The 21,015-nt window shown below is 53.8% G+C and overlaps 1 protein-coding gene across 1 annotated transcript in view; it reads left to right on the top strand.

Moving 5' to 3' along the window:
• Nucleotides 1–6,232: 6,232 nt before the first annotated feature.
• ANO2 (anoctamin 2) overlaps nt 6,233–21,015 on the top strand; it is a 321,064-nt gene continuing 306,281 nt past the window's right edge. The window contains exons 1-2 of the mRNA XM_060112253.1: nt 6,233–6,253; nt 6,762–7,088. Of these exons, the coding sequence (XP_059968236.1) occupies nt 6,233–6,253; nt 6,762–7,088 (348 nt within the window). The remainder of the gene's footprint in view (nt 6,254–6,761; nt 7,089–21,015) is intronic.

The raw sequence follows: 21,015 nt of genomic DNA, 5'->3' as shown, positions 1-21,015 counted from the left end.
GACCCAGAAGATTCCTGACACACTGTCTGAGAGGTGTGGCATGATTTGAAGGGTCTGGAAGCCACTCCCGCCTTTCAGCACCTCCCCCTCACCTAACTGGGTGCACTGTGCCCACCGTTACATGGTGTTCCTTCAGGCGAAGGCCCCTGCCCTGTAAACATGCGGGTCTAGTGAGGTCTGCAGGGTCTTTAAAGTTTTCAAAATGCTTTCACTCAGATTATCTCAGGATGTCAGCACGGGCTATTTGTACTTTGGGGTAGGTTAGCTTCTTCGCCATGGCAGTGAGGGTTGGAAGCCCCTTGTAGTGGATGGGGGGTGGGGTGGGTGCAGGCTTACAATATGGGGACCCAGGCTGGGGAGGGGCCTTGGGCAGCCTAGGGAAGGGACAACAAAAGGGCAGGACCGGAAAACAAGTTCTCTCTGTTTTTCCATTTAGACTTGGGCTGTTCCCTGCCCCAAGTCTCTGTTCTTTTCTCTCAAAATCTCCAATCCTACTCCTTCTCCGTCTGCCTCTGTAGCACAGCCTGAGGTGCCTGCAGGCCAACGGGGTGATGGAGCTTAGATCCAACTAGGAGGGGTGGAGTTCATCCTGGAAATAGCTGGCTCTCCAGGGTAAAGAAGTGTGTGGTGGTCCCAGATGAGTCAGGAAACCAGCTCCCCTGTAGTGATGGGGGTGGACAGCAGGGGCTTCTCCTGTCTCATCCAGGAATCCAAGAGGAAGCACATAGTAACCAGCACACAGGGGCAGGGGGGAGTGGAACAGAGAAGTCTGGGTGGGCAGAGATGGATGGGGGGGGGCAGGCACTGCAGCCCCAGAGTGGGACTCGTCAACAATCCTCACAGTTTCTGTAGCTCACATGCTTCCAAGGAATTTTAGTCTTTCTCTTGTTCTATCATGACACTCCCCTATGAAGAAAGGAACAAAATGACCCGCTCCCCCCAATGATGGAAGGAAAAACTAAGCTCAGAGAAGATACAGTATTTTTACAGAACTGTGGCCATGCCAGGACTAGGCACCCAGGGTCTTCCTGGCTTGGTGTGGGGCAGGGCTCTGGTGGCTGCTCCTGGGAGGGTCATGGGGTGGGGGGACGTGGCTAGGTCGCCCCTCGTGCTTCTCAGGTGGTCTGGGCTACCCCCGTGTAGTCCCAAATCACGGTCTGGTATTTATTGATGTTTTATTCTCGGTCTGACAAAGACTGTCCACCGTGGCCTTGGACCACCACTCGGACAGGCTGCAGGTGCCTCCGAACCGCAAGCCAAGACCAGGATGGCCCTCCTTTCCTTCATTTCCTCCCGCCTCGCAAGAGGGCAGCCCCCCTAATCAAGTGCCCCTGTGGCTCCATTGCCCTTCAGCGTCTCCACAGATGGAGCAAATCAGAATATTCAGAAAAACTCAAGTTTCAAAGAGATGAGGGGTAGGAAGCAGGGCAGGAACAAGGTTGGAGAATACATGTCCCACCTTTCAGTTCATGGTAAAGATTTTATCCTCAGGCAATGGGACCCTTTGAAGGGCTTTGAGAGGGAGGGTGGAGTCAAGTGATGTCTAATTTTGAGGGATCCCTCTAAGGGTGGAGGAGGAGGATGGACTGGGGGGCAGATGTGGATGTGCGGATGTGCTCCTGCCCGGGGGGGGGCACCCCTGTCCATGCTCAGTGGGAGGCCTCTGGTCATTTCCATCTGGTCACACTTGGACAAGGTGTGGAGGGCCCTCCTCTCCCGCCACCCTAACGCTCCTGGAGGCTTATGAGGGTCCAGACAGTTGGAAGATGGGCTATTCACATATGGGGTGGTCAGTTGGGGGGGTCATTTGGGGAGCTGAGCAAAGGTTTGGGATATAGAAGGAGTTGCTTAGACTGGACAGTCATGAGTTGTCACTAGTGGGTTATCTTCCCTCAGTGACGCCAGACAATCAAGGCTGCTGCTTGAGTCCCACTCTCTACAGCTCCCTGCTGACCAGTGGGGTCCACTGCCTGAAGCTCGGAGGCCTTCCTTGGCCAACTTGACGTTTGTCTGTGTGGCCCTACACCTCCGCCTACACCTCCCTCTGCACCAGCTCAGCTTGTAGCATCTCAATCATGTCTGGGGTGGAAGGAGATTAGCTCTGCTTGTAGTATCTGAATATTCCCGTCTCACCTTGATTAGTAGCTTTCTAAGACAAGAATGTGCTGCGTTTGGGTTTTCTGGGTTCCTAAGGACCAAAATTGCAGGTGGCCTGGAGCTAGAGGAAGAAGCACGTTCCAGCCAGCAGGAAGAATCTATGCAAGATCCTGGCAGGGAGGCAGTGTGATGCATCAGAGAGACTGAGAGCATGAACTACGGCTGGAACTCAGAGCTCCACCAGGACACGGGACAGATGAGGCAGAGACGTGAACAGGCCAAATTCCACAGGGTCTCACAGCCCAAGAACGTGGGAAGCACCAGAAGTCTCCACACAAGAGGCGTCATGGCCTGATTGACATTTTGAAAGGACCCCCTTGTGGGGAACAGGGGCGGGGAGCAAGGATGGAAGTGGGGGGGTGTTGGGAGAGTGTGGAGTAAGACAGGTGAGCAAGGATGATAAGTTGGACTAGGCTAAGGTGTTCCTGGGGGTGGTGGAGAACAGATGGATTTAGGAGGTATTTCAAGGGTGAAATTCATAGGCTCGATCACAAATCGGATCTGGGCTGTGAGGGATGAAGGCTATCAGGGCTGCCTTCAGATTTGTGGTTCGTGAACTGAGCGATGGTGGTAGCATTCATAGCGATGGGGATACTGAAAAAGTGTCGCGTTGTGGAGAAGGTCGTAAGTTTGGTTCTGGACGTGTTGACTTTGAGGGGCCTCTGAAACATCCAAGCAGAGATGCCAGGTGGGCAGCAGGGTGTATGGGTCTGGTGGCTAGAGAAGAGTCATTGTTAAAGGTTAAGTTTTGAGAGTCATCGACATAGAGGTGATAATTAAAGTCATTGGCATGGATGCGAGTTCCCAGGAAAAGAGCTGAGTGTAGAGAGGAGGCCCCAGGTCCAGGCCTTGTGAAAATGCATCTAGTTGATCCAGAGACGGTAAGCTATGCCTCGCCCTCATGGCACCCTACCATTCTGATTCCAGTTCCAGTGTGTGGGTTTTTTCCCCACACCAAGCAGTTCTGCAACACCAGCTGGGTGTCCTACAATTCAACTCGTTTCCGACCCTGTCCACCTGGAGATAGCATCGGATTGCACAGGTTAAAGGGGGCGGAAGGGGGAGGGGAGACTGAAAGTTCCACCCTCTCATCACAAGGTTGGTTCCCCTGGCAACCAGCCCCCTTCCTTAGGTTACAGAGGGGCTTTCCAAAAGTCACCTCATTAACATAACAAAAGACACCTTGATCGTTCTCCACATTTAAGGAGTTCTAAGGGTTTTAGGAGCTCTGTACAAGCAACAGAATGAAGACCAAATTGTCTGTTTCTTATAATAAGTCACAATATCACACCCCCAGAGCCCAGGAGGGTAGCTAAGCCACAAACACCCATGGATCTCTTGCTCAAGGCAGCTTGTGCCAAGAGCTGAGGGAATGACGTGAAAGGAAAATCAGAGTGGAGTCGGTATTGCTAAGAGAGCTCTCTAAAATGTCATTATTGCCTGGAATGTCTTTCTGGAGCTGGAATGGCTGAACCATATGCTGTGCTCTAATCACTGGTTGTGGGGAGAAGGTGGGCGTGAAAACATGGCCACAGGCAGCCGTGATCCACGTGTCAGGGGGCAAGTGGAGGGGCCAGCCAGGATGGCCAGCGGAGCCCTGGAGGCCAGCCTCAAACCCCAGGTGGCACCTTGAGGGGATGGTGGCTCCCGGTCAGTGGTTTGACAAAAGCTTTAGGTTGACCCTGAATCTGAGCTACTCAACTCACAGTTGTGTGAATGTGAATTGCTGTCGAGGAAGGGTGGACGTTGACTGAGTATCCCCGTTATCACCTGCCCAGGTAGGCAGCAGGATGGTTTCCGGCTGTTTAGACATGCACACGGAGGTTTCCAGGCCTTCCCTGGGGTGTAGAGCCCTGTTCTCAGTTCTGCCCTGGGCGGAAAGGCACAAGGGGAGAGGGATTAGCAAGACTGGGGACCAAGGAAGGAAGCCCGTCCCCTGATACCCTGAGCTGGAGACCCCCCACCCCCCGTCACACCACCAGCACGACTGCCCACCCCTGCCCCTCTGTGTTGTCCCCTGCCTTCCAGATGCTTCAAGACCCAGCTTCAGGTTTAAGTCCTCCTGAAGCCACTTTGACTTTCCACCTTTCTGGCCTCCCTCAGTATAGACCAGAGCCCACAGTCTAGAAACAAATTATGGAATCTTTACTTGCTTGTCATAATTGCGTTTCCTGCACATCAGCGGTATCTTCACAAAGAGATGATACATTTCTTAAGCACAGGGACCCAATGTCCCAGTTCTCCCGAAACTGCCTGGCAGAGAGCTGGGCACATAGCGGGCTGCTCCACAAGCCGGTAACTGACCAGAGGTTCTGTTTCAAGAGACCAGGAAGAGCTGCCTTTTATACATTTGTTCATTCATTCATTCATTCATTCATTCGGCAGGGGCTAAGGGCTGAGCTGGATGTATAAGGTGTGATCTCTGCTCACGCGGAGTTTAAAACGAAAACATACGAACAATGATAATAACCACTTTTTTTATTGCATACCCGTAGTCTAATGACTGTCCGGGTGCTTTGCACGTGTATCTCTCATTCTCATTCTCATTCCATCCTACAAGTTTGGGATTCTCCTTATTTTACAGTTGAAGAAACAGGCTCAGAGGCCTCAGTGCCAGCACGTGACAGAGCTGAGGTGTCAGCCCAGGTGCCCTGAAGGGCTGCTCTGGGGGGCCAGGGGGCAGCAGGGGCATGGGGACCCTTCAAGGGCCCTGGAGGTGGTGGCCCTTTGGTCAGAGGTTGCCCCTGCCCTGCACCCACTCTTGGGCTGTCCTTGCTGTCTCCTTGAGGAGTGTGAGGGCTGCCAGGGTGCCCGCTGGTCTTGCTGCCCCAGGAGGGACCCTGAAGGCTAAGCCTTTGGCATGAATTCAGGCTGGCTCTCCAGGCAGTGCCCCACCCACCCTGCCCCCCGGGTGCCACCCCTCTCCGCTTGTCTGGGAATCATGAGAGATTATGACGGCCGTCATCGGGAGGAGTTCCTGCTGGTGGCTACGTGTGTGTGTGTGTGTGTGTGTGTGTGTGTGTGTGTGTGTGAGAGAGAGAGAGAGAGAGAGAGAAATGGGGACACCCCCAGCCCTGTGGCCAGCGTGAACCTGGCTAACTAAGCCTGTGAGGAATGACCGGGGTGAGGGGACAGCTGTGGGGAGATGTGGCGCGGTCTTAGTTCGGGTCGCCCTGGTGTCCCCGCCTCAGTGCCTCAGTTTCTCCGGGTCCCCGGGTTTCCCATCCTCTGAAGCTGCTGTCCCCCTTTGTCCTTGCCTCACACAGGTATCTCCCTGCTCCCTGGCTCGCCACGCCGGCTGTGCCCCCGGGCAGTGGTCAGAGGGGGCCAGGGCCCCAAACACGGACAGCAATGCCTCCAGGTGCCGCGTCCCGGAGCCCGGGGTCTCCAGGGCAGTCTCACCCGATGTTCCAGCCAGGCGTCCGGTGGAAGGAGCTCCCCAAACAGCTCTGTGAGTACTGGGGTCCCCAGGAAGCCTGTGGACTGGGGGGTCCCTCCACCTGGGAGGCAGGTGTCGGGGGAGGGGTTTCTGTTAGGACCTTATCCTCTCCTGTCTCTCCGAGTCATGGTGACACAACTGTCCCAGCAGCACCGGGGCCCTCTGATCAGAGGAGGGCCCGGAAGGCGGGCGTGTGAAAGGCCAGGGGGCCCCGCCTGTTGGTCTGCAGACTCCCCGGCTCCCCTCCCTCAGGTCGGAGGAACCAGACCTCTGCTGGGGCGGCTCCGAGGCTCTCTCCTGTGCCTGGCGCTTCATCTGGTTGCTCAGGTGACTTCTCAGGTGGCTGCAGAGGCAGCTGGGTATCAAAGCGGTAATAAACAGGGAAACACCCAAAGGGGGAGGCAGGTCCCTCCCCCCACTCTGCCTCGTGCTTCCTCCTCCTCCGCTCTCAACCTCCCACCTCGGGGAGCAGATGGGAGTGGACCGCCGCCGTCTCTGGCAGGGTCCTCGCCAGTGGCTGGAGAGGAGGAGGGGGAGGGGGAGGAGGGGGGTGCTGTGAGGGGCAGAGTGTACAGTGAATCCCCGTGGGGTGGGGGCAGGGGTGGGCCAGGCGGCTAGAAATCGGCCTCTGTTCCAATGGATCCAGAGAACCTGCCGGTGAGTACTGCGTGTTTGCAGGAGGGCCGCACGGGCCGCACATCTGCAAGGAGGAGGGGGTGTTGTGGTGCGTGTGGGGCGCCGCGTGTCAGAGCACACTCGGGTGACGCGTGTGCATAGTGTGTGCGGGCGTGTCCGCAGGGAGGCCGAGTGCGGGATTGTACGCACGCGCGGGAGCGGGCGTGGGGCTCGGGGCGCGAAGGGAGGCGGGCGGTGGGATGCGTGGTGTTGGCGCCACCTGTGCATCCGGGTACCTGAGCGTGCACGTATGCGTCGGTGCCGCAGCTGCGGGCGGCCGGCCGGGCCCGGGCTGGACCCGGTAGCGGGTGGAGGCGCCGCGGGCCCGTCATGGCTGATGAAATGGGGCCCCTCTGTCCTTTCCTTGGGGCCGGGAGGGCCTGGCTTCCAAGTCCCCCTCCCGGGGTCCAGAGCGCAAGGTCAGCCTCTCGCGCCTCTCGCCCCTCCCTCACTGGACCTCGCCGCCCGTGACCTAGTTCTCTTCGGCCAGGTCATCAACAACTATCTGGAGGCCAGCGAGCTACTGTCCTGGGAGCCCCGACTGAGCCGCATGCACTTCCACGACAACCAGAGGAAGGTCGACTACGTGCTCGTCTACCACTACCGGAAACGGGGGGCGCACCCCGGCCACGGCTTCCCTGGCCACTCGCTGGCGATCGTCTCTAATGGCGAGACGGGCAAGGACCCCGCCGCGGGGCCTCCCGGTGACATTGAGCCGGGGCCGCTCGACGCCCTGGAGGAGGAGAGGAAGGAACAGCGAGAGGAGTTTGAGCACAACCTGCTGGAGGCCGGGCTGGAGCTGGAGAAGGACTTGGAGGTGAGGCCGGGCAGGTGGCAGAGGGTACGGGGTGGGATGGCCAAGCAGGCTGGGCTCCTGCAGGAAGCCTTGGCTTTGTTCTGGCGTTTGGCATTGATTTTTTGCGGTTTTTTTTTCTGGTGGGCAAACCAGATTTTCTTGCTCAAGGACTTGAGGAAGAGTTTTGGGATCCCAGATGCTGGTGTTGGTGCTGGCGGTGGGGTGCCCATCTGCTCTGTGGAAGCTGGCTTAGTTAGAGACAGAAGACACGACATTTCTTGCTGGCTCGGCATCCTCTGGCCTTTGTAGTGGTTTCCTTCGAATGAAGACCTAGTTTGCCTGTTGTATTTTGGATTAAAATTCCTGTATAGAAGAACGACATTAGTAAGGAACGTATGGGAATTCCCTGGCGGTCCAATGGTTAGGACTCCACGTTTTTCACTGCTGAGGGCGTGAGTTTGATCCCTGGTGAGGGAACTAAGATCCTGCAAGCTGCGCAGCCAAAATAAATAAATAAATAAATAAGGAATGTGCTTGCCTAGGGCCTTCAGGAAGTTGGTTATTTGGGCACTGAACATCAGATACATTTTATCAACTTGTGAGCTATATGTATTCTGACCTCTGATCAGTAGCCAGCCTATGGAAATCCATTTATCTACATATTCGTCCGTCTGTCCGTCCACCCCTCCATTTTGTCACTCACTTCTCCATCTATTTCTTCACACCCTACGATCCTTTAAAGATGACCTGCCTCGCCATCCCATCCAAACTCATCTCCTACCCCTCCCACACTCCCGTGCTGGCTCCAGCCCACGGGCCTTAACTGGGTTGTGTGTTGGTCACTGTTAACTTCAGGGCCTTTGCGCTGGTTGTCCCCTCTGCCTTGGGCACCCTTCTTCAGACCTGTGCATGCTCAGGCCCTCACTACAGACTTCTGCCCGAATGTTACCTCCTTCCAGACCTCTTCCTTGACCGTCTTAGGTAAAGTACTCCCAGCCCTATCATTCTGTTCCTTGACTCTGCTTTGCTTTTCTTCATCGTACTTAGCACCTGAAATAACATGGTAGATTTGTTTATTTTTTAATCTGTGACCCTACTGGCTCCATGAAGGCAGGGGTCTTGTTTGGTTCACTGCTGTATCCCTAGCACCTAGGACAGAGTCTGGCACATAGTAGGAGCTTAACCAGTGTTAGTTGAATAAATAAGTGATGTCCGTGAGTCTCAGGTTCCTCATTTGCAAAATAATAGACGTCCTGCAGGATTGTAGTTTTATATGCCCCCTCATTAGACGGGGCAATGGAAACATCTAGCACAATGTGTGGTACGCAGTCGATGCTCAATAAGTACTCATTATGATTATTGAAAAGGGTGTCATGCTGAGGGGTGGGGTGACATTCTCATCAGAAACCTGTTTTGTGAGATTCCCATTAATGCCATCCCCAAACTGGAAGGGACCCCCAGAGGCCATTCACCCATTTTTTATGTGGCCCGGCTCAGACCCCTTGGGCGGACCTGTGCTGCTCATCCAGACTCTTAAACCAGGAGCCCCTTCTCTCATTATTCTTTGCACCCCTGTAGGGACGTCGTGCTCTTATAGGGCTACTCGGGGCTCCCTTGCTGTGAGAATGCTGACTTTGACTTTTGGAAACCCAGAGCTTGCTGGGTGCCTCTGACTGGGGTCTGGTGGGAAGGTTTCTTGAGGTGGCGGCGTGCTTGGAGGGCCGTACAGGGAGCTCTGGACACCACCACCACGGGAGGCTGCACCTTCTCTGGGTGTCAGGGAGTCAAGCAGGCTCAGGGAGCGGAGGCCTGGGCCTCGTGTGGCTGCTGAGTTGGGAGACACCAACCTGCTCCAGAGCTGGACTCTGGAGTCTGAGTCCAGATGTTCACATCCCAGGCCTGGCATCTGCCAGCCTCACGACCTTGGGCGAGTGACTCGACCCTTTCGAATCACAGTTTCCTTGTCTGTAAAAAGGGAGAAACAATACATTCTTCATTGGTGTGGGGTGAAGATGAAATAAGACAACCAAGTAAAGTATCTAGAATAGGAACAATGAGTGTTACTGTGTTGTTATTATTGAGAGTTGCCAGATTTAGCAAATAAAAACTCAAGGTGCCTAGTTAAATTTGAATTCAGATTAACAGCAAATAATGTTTTTAGCTTAAGTGTGTCCCATGCAATATTGGGGACATACTTGTACTAAAAAATTAGTTGTTGCTCATCTGAAATTCAAACATAACTGTCCTTGTAACTCCTCCTACTGCTGCTAGTATCGCGGCTGTCTTTGCTGCCCTCCAGCGTGATTCATTTTGGTTGCTACTGGATTTTCCTGGCTTTGGCTGGGAATTAGGAGGGCCCAGAGCTAGCTCTTAGGACTGACTAGTGTTAGGTGGGGCTGCGGAGTGTGTCCTGGACTGTTGTTCCTGGTGTGTACCCACCCAGAGCACCTCCCTCCTGGCCCCTACCCCGGGCTTCAAGGCTGACTTACCTGTTCTTTCTTGGGGCCTTTCCAAGCTACTCAGCCTTCCCCAAGTCCCTTCTGTCATCAGGGCCTCCACCACTCATGTAGCCATCGTGACCTACCGTCTTGCAGTGTTTTTTTCTTTTTTCCTTTCTCTTTTTTAAAAATTAATTATTCTTATTTGCTTTGGCACCTCTGATGCAGAGTTGAGTTAATTACAGTGCTCAGCCATGGTGCATTATTATCAGTGTTCTGCAAAGGTCCTTCTTGTGACTTTTTTTTTTTTTGCGGTACGCAGACCTCTCACTGTTGTGGCCTCTCCCATTGCGGATCACAGGATCCGGACGCGCAGTCTCAGCGGCCGTGGCTCATGGGCCCAGCCGCTCCGCGGCATGTGGGATCTTCCCGGACCGGGGCATGAACCTGTGTCCCCTGCATCGGCAGGCGGACTCTCAACCGCTGTGCCACCAGGGAAGCCCTCTTGTGACTTTTTAAAATACCCCCCAGCCCTTCACTCTTCACTGCCTGCCCCTTCCACAGGCAGTCATTCCAATGCCTCGTGTTTCTGGGAAATGCATAGTGTCGTTTTCACTGTATGCAATTCTTTTTTCATTAAAAAAACAGACGTTATTGTTTAGAACAGTTTTAAGTTTACAGGAAATTTGGACGGAGAGCTCCCCTGTCCCACACACCCAGTCTCCTCTGTTATGAATATGGTACATTTGTCACAACGAATGAGCCGATATTGATACACCGTCATTAAGGAAAATCCCTGCTCTGTTCAGATTTCCTTAGTTTTTACCTTCTCTCTTTTTCTCCTCCAGGATCCCAGCCCAGATCCCACATTATATTCAGTGTCGTGTTTCCTTAGGCTCCTCTTGGTGGTGACAGTTTCTCGGAACTGTATGCAGTTTTGATTTACATAGAGGAGCTCTGTTTTACATCCCATTCTGCTGCTTTCTTTTTCCCCCCAGCACTATATTTTTCAGACCATTCACGTAGTGCACGTGCATCTAATCCCTTTTTTCTAACCGATGAGCGCTTGTTTACCTAGTCGCTCCCCGAATGATAGAGAGCACCCAGTCGCCACCCAACGAGGTTGCGCATGAATGGTCACCTCCTTCAGGGCAGTGTCCCATGATCTGCTCCATCTCTCCCCCACCAGCCCCCGTGCCATGTTGGTGCTAAACCCTGGTTAGAGCTGGAGACCGTGAGGGTCTGAACAACTTTCTCGGGGCCTGTTGAGGTCTGAACTGTTCTTCTGTGCGTCACGATGCTCAGCCTCTGGCCATGAGCAGCAGCCTGGACCTGGCCCCTCACGGGGGCAGGGACATTGCTCGGCTTCCCCTGGTGGCCGTTCGGAGAGCGGGTGCAGTGGCCCCACCTGCGCGGCTGTCTCCACTCTTCCGGGCTGGACCGCCTCTTAGGCTCTAGTTTCACTTTGAAGACAAATGGAGAGGAAATGGGTTTCTATCAGACACCCGTGGAGAATATTCACTTAACCTTACAGACTGAAAGAACTCTGCGGCCACCAAACTCTACTTGATTGAGTGTCGTGTGGAGTTCATTTCGACCCTAGTTGGTAGCTGGCCGTGCTTTAGGCAGGAGGAGCACTGACGTGTCCTTTCCTTTTGTTGTTTCACTTTTCATTTTGTGTACGTGTTGCCATGTATTGACAAGGTCCATGTTCATATTTTAAAGACTATTCAATATTTATTGGATGACTAAACCACAGTTGGCTCTGTTTTCTTACGTTTGGTCATTTGATTAGAATTTCATCTAAAGACCTCACTGGAGGGACTTCCCTGGCGGTCCCGTGGTTAAGACTCTGCGCTTCCACTGCAGGGGGCATGGGTTTGATCCCTGGTCGGGGAAGTAAGATCCCGTATGCCACGTGGCGTGGCCAAAAAAAATTTAAAAAACAGAGACCTCACTGGAGGTGCCTGTGGGTGACAGAGACCCCTGCACCCTCACTGCCAGTTCGGATAAATGAGGGCCCCCTGTTTGGAGTTGAGCATCACTGCTGAATGGGAGGCTAATGCAAGCAGTTGAGGGACTTACCCAGCGTCGAGCCTCCAGACCGGCTGTAGAATGGATGGGCTGAACAAGGCTCCTGTGACTCACCTCCTCCCGGGCGCTCCCAGACCTCCTACCCTGAGTGAGACTGAGCCCGAGGGACAGAGGCAGAGACTCAGGTGGCACCAGGGGGAACCCAGAGCCAGGAGCGAGCCCCAGAGCCTGGAGCGTGCGATGCACTTGGTGGGCCTGGAGGTCCTGCTTGTGGGCTTGGCGGTAAAGACCTTCTCCCAGCCTGCAGGCCCGGAAACTCCAGCAGGCGTGGCCCCAAACTTCATCTCTGTGAGCAGCCGACGTTCCCAACTGGGAGTGGAGAGAGGGCATCGAAACGGAGACCAGGCGGCCCCCGCTCGGCGCTGGCCTCCTGGGATTAGGGCACCAGAAGACCCATAGCAGGAGCTGCCTTTAATCAGCACACGGTCCTGCGTCTCCGGCAGCTCCGTGGGCTGCTTTGGGCAGAGTCAGGTGTAGAAGGGGCACAGTGCCAGCTGGGAAGTCCTGGAAGCCCACAGCTTCATTCAGGAGGCAGAACTCTCCTCTCTGACCTGGTGTCGGCTGGCAACCCAGGAATGACCAAACTCCTCTCTCTCTGCAGAGAGGAGACCCCCTCCCGCCAAGGCAAAGGATGACTCTGACACCTGACTCCTCACCCTGTAGCCCTGACGCCTGACACGTCAACCCAGATTACTGTTCCGGCTCAGAAGGAGTCATCTAGGGGACCTCTGAGGTGTGGGACATTGTGACCTCCCAGTGGGGCTCATTTAGGGGAGAAGCTGGCGGGCTGGGAAAATCAAACGCTGCCTCACTCTCTTCAGATCAGAGGCTACTGTTTCTTGACCTTTGTCATCATCCCTTCTCAGGGAAGGGTTTTTATACATCGGATTAAACAGCTGATGGGCACCTCCGTCCTCCTAGGCCCTTGGACAGTGGTAGGGCAGCTTTGGGAAATTGCTCTGTCTTAGAGTGTGATTTGGTCTCTGGCTTTAAGGAAGGAAACTGTCTCTCCCGAGTGCTTTCTGTGCGTCTCATAACGTGGGATCCTGCGTCCACCTGTGCATCCTCTTTGAGCCTCCGTGAATATCCCGCAAGGCGGGCGTGAGTCCCATCTTTTCGAGGAGAGGAGGAGACAGGCTGGGAGAGGCTAGCGACTCAGCCACGGTGACATCTGCCGAGTGATCCAGCTGGGATTTCAACCCCGGCTGAGACCTTCTGGGGGCTTTGTCACCCCAGGGAGAAGTGACAAGCCCTTGATAGCAGTTTCCTATTTTTCCTTCCCTGGAGTTCACAGAGGTTCTCTGCAGGGGCCTGGAGATAGTGATCTAGAAAAGGGGACTGCTTTGGGGCACCCTTGCTTTGTCCTCCGTTATAGGGGCACAGGGTGGGCGCAGAGCAGTGACCACCACCAGTCTGGGCCTCTTGCTCTCCTGAAGGCTGCGGTGGCCTCCCCGAAGGGCCAGGCCAGCCCGGGTGGCCATTTCTCCTTTTATGGTATCAGTTTGCAGCCCTGCAGATGATAGACACTCACACCTGCACTGTCTTCTCTCTTACGTGTATCATCTTCCTTTGCTGGGAAAACTAGGATGTAGGAGATTCCCTAATCCTTAGGAAAACCGTGCTGCTTGCTTTTCTAGGGTGACAGCGTCCCCTGGAGGTCTTCCTGTCCCTCGCTCTTCCTCAGGCCCCAAGCAGGCTGCTGGGCGCTGGAGTGAGGGGAGTGGTGTATTTCTCTGGGCTGGGGGTTCCCACACCCCTGCTGACGCCATCATAAGACTAGTCTGTTTCCTCCTCAGGAACGGGATAGGGATTTGTGTTCTTAAGGAAGCTACAGGAGTGCAGGGAACGTGGCATCTAATCACGCCCCAGTTCATCCCGTCTCCTGGCGATGCTGCTGCGCTCTCATGGGTGTGCGTGGCAGTCCCGCAGCTGTCGACTTGCACTAATGACTGGGGAAAACACGATGATTTCCCCCTGGCTTTGGATGTGTTCCTGTCTCACTTGCCCCGCTCTGAAGCCGTGTGCTGGAGCCCAGGGCGTCTCACCTGCCTCTTTCCTGCCCCAAGGGAACTTCAGAGAACACAACAAAGACAGCTGCAGCAGCCCCTGCCCTCGGGACGGCACAGCCGAGCAGAGCAGAACAGAGCTGGGTGGACCTGGTCTCCCAGGAGAGGCCTCCAGGCAGCCTGGGGGTGGGGATTCAGAGAGAAGCAAGGAGGGCAAGTCAAGGCCCCCAAACCTGGGTGAATATCAGTTTCCTTTTTCAGAGTTTGTAATTAAAAAATGAACATTCATGAGCAGTACGGAGGTGCCTTAAAAAGCTAAAACCAGAACTACCGTATGATCCAGCAATCCCACTCATGGGCATATATCCAGAGAAAACTATAATTCGAAAAGATACATGCACCCCGTTGTTCACACGCAGCAGCACTATTTACAATAGCCAAGCTATGGAAGCAACCTAAATGTCCATCGACAAATGAACGGATAAAGAAGGTGTGGTACATATATACAATGAAATACTACTCAACCGTAAAAAAGAATGAAATAATGCCATTTGCAGTGACATGGGTGGACCTAGAGATTATCATATTAAGCGAAGTAAGAAAGACAGAGAAAGACAAATATGTGACATCACTTATATGTGCAGTCTGAAAAAATGATACAGGTGAACTTGTTTACAAAACAGAAACAGACTCCCAGACATAGAAAACAAACTTATGGTTACCAAAGGGGATGGAGGGGGAGATGAATGAGTTTGGGATTAACATATACATAGTTCTATCTATAAAATGGGTAAACAACAGGGACCTGCTGTAGAGCACAGGGAGCTATACTCAATATCTTGTGATAACCTATAATGGAAAAGAATCTGAAAAAGAATATATGTATATGTCTAACTGAATCACTGTGCTGTACACTTGAAACTAATACAGCATTGTAAATTAACTAATCTTCAATTATAAAAAAGAAAAAAAATTGACATTCATTATTCTTATTTTATGCTCGTGGTGTCCCCACCGGGATGGTTGGGCCATCTCTCATCCCCTTGATGTAGGAACAGAGGTCCCTTGCCAGGCTGTTGGGGAACAGGGCTGTGCCTGGAAACCGGGTCTCCTACCTCCTGTTCCCCCTCCCTTCTTACAGCGACTCTGCAGGGTGGTGTTTGGCTTACATGATCCTCCTGCCATGCAGACACATGCTGCCCAGGTTATCAAAGAAATGGCTCTGGTGAAAAGCGGGCCAAGGGTTTAAACAGAGTTAGAAGGAGCTGGGGGCTGGCTCTTTCTCAAGTCCTTTACGTCCGGGTGTCTTTCATCGATCAGTGGGCTTCTGGCAGTCCTAAGATTCCTCAAAAGCAGCTGGAAGGAGGTTCTGGGCTTTGATTATCCCATTTCCCCCCGTGGTAGCAGAGGGCAGGCATCAGTGGTTGACCTGCTGAGGGCTTCTGGCCTGCGCACCCCTTGGCCTGCTTGTGTTTTGCTGGTTTTCTGTTACCAGGGGCAATCGGTGAGGTACCCGGACATGGGGTCATGTGATATGTGAGCTGGAAGGGCTTGGAATTTCTCTCAGTTCCGTAAGAGAGTGGGAACCGAAGTCGAGAGGATGTGACTTGTACAAGCTCACGCTGCTAGTTCCATCTTCGGCGGATGAGATCCTGATGGCAGGGAGTCTGTGCGGACAAATGTCGTGCGGGAGATGACCTCCTCCTGTTAGGTCCATCTTGCTTGCAGCCGAGTTGTCATCTTCCTGGCAGCAGCCTGGTGTCTGGGCCTCCTCGTATGACTGTCGGGGTCCGTGGCTGGTGCCTGTTCTGACTTAACACTGCGCTCTGCTGGGGGTTCAATATTTTGTGTGTCACTCCTGCTCCTCTCATATACACCAGTCTCTGTATCTGGTGAAGAGAGGGTCAGGGGACAGCTGGTCCCATCCTGCTGATCTTCCCTCTTCACGGCAGTGCTAGATATTTCGGTCTCTGAGACAAACGTGGAGAAAGAAGGCCTTTCTCCACTGGTCGTCTGATAAATTCAAGGTCTTTGTGAGCCAGGGACCGCTTGGCTAGTCACTTCAGCTGTAAAGATGCCCAAAAGGGAAGCAGCTGCCAGAGAAGACCCACCGGGCTCCGTCTCTGGCCTCCTCTCTCCTGCCTCTCCCTTTAGCAGACGTTCACCTCCGAGGTGGGGCTGAGGCCTCTAGTCTGCTGGGCGAAACAGACGTGACCACGGAGAGCCACACGGTCAGGTCTAAAAGTGCAGTTACAGAGGTGGGAAGAGAGTGCTGGGAGAGTGACCCGTGGCCTGGGTGACCGGGCGAAGTTCCACTCCTGCCCTGAAGCTCTAGACTGAATCACCTTCCCTCTCCCTGCCCCCAGATGCTTGGGGCCCAGCAGACCTGAGTGTGCTGTGTCTGCTACTTTTATCAACGCTCCAGGGAAGATTCGCCCTCTGCAAGCTGGGACGCTGGGGAGGAGGGTGCAGGTTTGGAAGGCTTAGCTGACCTGGGTGTTGTATGTGGTGAGGTCTTTCTTGGAGCCTTTGAGGTCTGGAGACAGCATTGGTTATATCCGGTGCTTGATCCATGGTGAGGATGTTCTGGGCCACCAGCCTTACGTGTCCCCCTCTCTTCACTGCAGACTCTTTACTCAGTGTTCTCAAAAATTGCACTGATGAAGTCAATTTTCTCAATTTAAAATTGTTCTTACATGTCTTTCCCTTCAGCCTTTGGGAGCTGTTAGCACCTGGCTGCCAGTGTGTACTTGGTGAGGGCAGAGGACGTGGGTGAGAAGGAGAAGAATATTAATGGGAAAACTTAGAATTGGCCCATCATGTTTAATTTTGCATTTGATTTTGGTGGTGATTTTCTGTTTCCTATCCTATGAGTTCTTCCACTAAAATTTTTCCTAGTTTGAGTGTTGGAATTAAGCATGTTGGTGTTTTAAGGACTTTTGTGAAGGGTTCTGCAAGGAACGCTGTGACCTGGGCGTGTTGTCCCAGCTCCTGAGGGACCTCACGGCCCGGCCTGCCCTGGTGTCGGGAACAGACAGCCCCTCGCTGTGTGTTCTGCTGAGAAGCTCGACTTTTCTGGATGAGCAAGGGGTGAGTGGATGGCGAGTCTGAGTAGGGCCGTGGACTCTGCCCGGGGGGAGATGATGTGCCTGTTTGCATCCAGGCCACAAGCAAAAGCGACAGGGCCCCCGATGTGCTCCCTGCCTCCCCTGTTCTGTGCATCGGGACTGCAGGGAGGACAGGCCGAGGGGACAGCGGGAGCAGAAGGAGGGAGAGCTGGCAGGATTGTCAGCCGTTGGCCAGCCACGTCACTGTCTTCTGAAGCAGACATGCGCGGTGGAAACCCCGCCCACTCTCGCTCTCGTCCCTCCTCCTCGCCCAGGAGGTTGGCTTAGGCCAGAGTGTGTGAATCTCCCCCGACAGGTTCATGGAAGTGGACATGTACTGCGTGGGGCTCCTGGGGGACTCTGGGTCCGTCCCCACATCTTCCAGAATGTGATCACTGTCCCTCGGGCATCGCTGGTTTGGGAGTCCCTCTGCTGTCTTCCGCCCGTGACGGCCAGCAGCCCGACTCTCTGTCCAGCTCCGCGGTCGTGGGGCCGGGCCGTGAGCCTGGGCTAGGTGACCGCTGGTATTCTTGTAACTGTCTTGTCGTGTTTCCACTGGGGGATGGCTCGCGTCAGGTGTCCTCTCTGAGCTCCTCAAGCCCCCGGGGACTTAACTCATCCACCGGCCCTTGGAGGGTCGAGGTTTCCCAGGCCTGGGAGAGCGCCTGCGGGGTTTAGCACCCTTTCAGAATCGGGAAGTCAGAGGAGTGGGATTTGGAGGGTGTGCTGTCGGGTTGTGTTTTCTTTGTCAAGTGCAGACTGGGGAACCACCAAAGGCTTTGGCGCTGAAGCCCGGGGCCCCGGCCTGGGCGGGGTTTGCTGCTGGAGCCCTGCCCACACTGCCCATCCGCAGATGGCGCTGTGTGCGTTGCTATGTCCTGCGCTCCGGGTGCAGCTGGAGGGAATGCATTCAGACCGACTTGGGCCAGGGCTTGGGAGCAGGTCTGTGCTGGCAGAACATTTAGAAGACCAGTGGCTCTGGGTGGGAGTTATCTCCTGGTGTCACCTGGACTTCTGTGGCGGCAGGAGGTAGAGGGAAGAAATCTGGAGCGCAGAGGGCGAGGAGCAGGGGTCACGGGCGTGGCCTTTGTGCACGTTTCTTAGCCACGCTGGGCCAATCTTCTCATCTGAGCCGTGGAGCAGCCCCTTCCACGGGTGAAGATACTTCACAGGCTGCAGAATGTCCTAGAAAGAAGGGCCATCCCTTCCCCAGGTCTTTGTAGGAATGGTGTGGGCTTGCTTCTTGCATCGGGTTTTCCTCTTTGCCACGGGTCCAAGTTGGCTGTCCCACATGCCACATTTTGCTTTAATTTTCCACGATTTTTACCCTTCCTATGAGCTGGATTGAATTTCCTTTCCATTTTCTGAGTGAATGAACATGCTAATGTGTGGATTAGGCCTCCCCAAAGGGAGGAGGTGCGGGGAGTTTGATGTCTAGTTGGGGGAAGAGATGTAATCACAAAGGCTTAGATGCTGATTGCCTCTTTTGTGGGTTCCTCTGGCCAAAGGATCTCACAATTTCAGTTTTTTTAGTACTGTGATCACGATCTTGAATACCCCTGCTTACCTGTTTCATGATAAATAGTAAATAACCATTTACTATTTACGCTGTTACTTGCTGAATGTTTTAGCCAAGTTGTTCAATTTTTAAACTTAAATTTATTTTAAAAGGAAATACTATATCATTATCAATGGAAAACCAACACACCAATAAAGGGAAAATAACTACAAAGATAAGCCACAGCAGAAACACAGTAACATCACTAATTTCCAGCTGGACGCAGTTGGTTGCAGAAGGTCCGAGGCGGGGGAGCAGGCTCACTCTCTGTTGAGAAGGAGGCTTATGACGTTGTACACTTGAAACTAACATAATGTTATATGTCAATTATACCTCAATTACAAAAGTAGAAGAAAAGCTAAAAGAAGGAAGCTTAGGTAGTGTCCGAGAGCTTAAAGATGTACTGACATCAAATGGAGACTTTATCTTTGCAGTTAATTGAAAAGGGACTTTCTCACCGTTTAAAAATGTTATCTGACGCTCTGTTGTGTCTGTCCTTAATCTAATGCTCCTTGTTCTTGGGCAGAATTACCAAAACACTTAGTTTTGCGCCCTCTGGAGCTTTACTTCTTCCCAGATAGATTGAAGACTTTGAGAGCAGAGATCGTGTTTTATTCCTCTTTTGTTTGTACAGTGTCTGACACATAGGAGATACTCAAGTGTGTTGAATTCACTCAAAGCATAATGTGTAGCAAAGACAGTACACGGTGGAGTGGTTCAGGGGAGGGGACTGTCCCCAAGAGCTGGAGTTGGCAGGGAAGGCTTTCCCAAGAAGAGAGACCCCGCTCCCTTTCCCTGAGCCCTGCTCCCACTCTCAGCAGCCTGGAACCCTGCCCGCATTTCCTTCCCCCCTCACCCCCCTCCACCTGCCGGCTTCTTCTGCAGCAGCTTCCCCAGCCAGGGAGGAAGATGCCATAGCCTTTGGAGCACCCCCGTCCTGAGGGGAGGGCGGAGGGGAACAAAAAACGAGAGGAGGGGGTGGGAGGAAGGGTGGGCGGGGGAGACAGACAGACACACGCACACAGGGCGGGCACCGCTGGGGTAAACCTGAGCCCTTTCAGGCTGCCCTGGGGTCCAGGGTCCAGCGTTGAGAGGATTGGTGACCCTCCTGGGGAAGAGGTTAAACCCTGGGGGTTGTTAGCAGTTTTCCCTAGCTTTCTTCCCTCCCTCTCCAGTTCTCTCTTCTTTCTCTCAGCACCTTCCAGCTCTGCCCTTGGGGCAAATCCCACAGCCCAGAATGATTACCGTTGCTGTGGACTTGTTGATGTTTGTGTTTAGGACAGGCTTGTCTCCATGTGATTATGAAATCCTTCAGAAACAGACACAGACACAATTTCATACGGATCGTATGTCAGGAACTGTCTGCGTGACCACGGCTATGTCCCCAAGGCCTCTCTGGCCCCGGGACCTTGCCTTCATCCAGTCACCAGAAATCTCCTTCTTGGTGTTGCCGGGAATACCTGTTCTCTCCCTCCTGCCACGGGGGCCACAGGAATCTGGACCCTTCCTTCCCTGAGCATCTTAATGCTGCTTTTGAAGATACTAGTCATGACAGCAAATACTTTTACCGTGCTCGGTACATAAAGCGACTCATTGAATCTTTGTAAAAACCCTATAAAAGATTTACTATTACTGTCTTTATTTTTTTTAATTTATTTTATTTTATTTTATTTTTTTTGCGGTACGCAGGCCTCTCACTGTTGTGGCCTCTCCCCTTGCGGAGCACAGGCTCCGGACGCGCAGGCTCAGCGGCCATGGCTCACGGGCCCAGCTTCTCCGCGGCATGTGGGGTCTTCCCGGGCCGGGGCACGAACCCGTGTCCCCTGCATCGGCAGGCGGACTCTCAACCACTGCGCCACCAGGGAAGCCCCTGTCTTTATTTTTTCAAATAAGAAAACTGAGTTTACTTGGTCAAAGTCAAAGAGCTAGTGCCAGTGAGGGATTCAGACCCTGCATCTGAGTCTCAGTAACTGCAGCGTCCCACCTCTCTGGGGGTAATGCTTCTGCCCTCTGAGCTTGGTGTGGGGAAGGGGGGGGTCCTCATTCTCACCATCGGGATTGTCGGCCACCAAAGCACGTTCAGGAGAGGAGCCGGGAGCCTCTGAATTTGGGAGCGTTCTCTCCTTCCCTCTCTGCTCCCTGTTCCGCCCTCTCCGTCACCCCTCTTATCCACCAAGGAAGGCGGTCATGGGATGGGGGAACAGCTGGATCCCTGCAGATACCTGTTAATTACCCACGGACTCTGTTTGTGGCAGGAATCAGTCTGCTCGGGGCTGCCTCTGAGACAGCTGGGTAGATCTGGACCAGCAAACGGTGAGGGGCAGCAGGGGTTCCCAGGAGGGCGAGGCTGGGGACTGACACTGCAGGAACTGGAGAGAGCGCGGGGTAGCCTGGTGTCCGGAGCCACTTTGGACGGTGACCAGTGAGCCAGCGTGGAATGTCAGCCCCCTGGGAGCAGGGCTGGGAGGATCCCTACGTGTGTGTTGTGCCCTTTCCTGCCCGTGGGCGTCAGGAGAGCTGATGGCAGGACCCGTTTGTCTGGGGTGCCCAGCCTCTCTCTTCTGTGGCTTCTCCCATCTGGTTCTCCCATCTCTCTCCCCCCTTTACATCCACCCTCAGGTTTTTCACTCAGACCCCTCAGGACAGCCGGACTTCGCAGCAGCTGCGTCTTTAATAGGGATCAAAACCGTAGGTGATGGTGGTGGACTGCGCACCTGCAGATGGGCTCTGGAAGTCACACCCGAG

Source organism: Mesoplodon densirostris, chromosome 11, assembly GCF_025265405.1.
Source record: "Mesoplodon densirostris isolate mMesDen1 chromosome 11, mMesDen1 primary haplotype, whole genome shotgun sequence".
NCBI classification, from domain to species: domain Eukaryota; kingdom Metazoa; phylum Chordata; class Mammalia; order Artiodactyla; family Ziphiidae; genus Mesoplodon; species Mesoplodon densirostris.
This window is presented reverse-complemented; position numbering and strand designations above follow the sequence as displayed.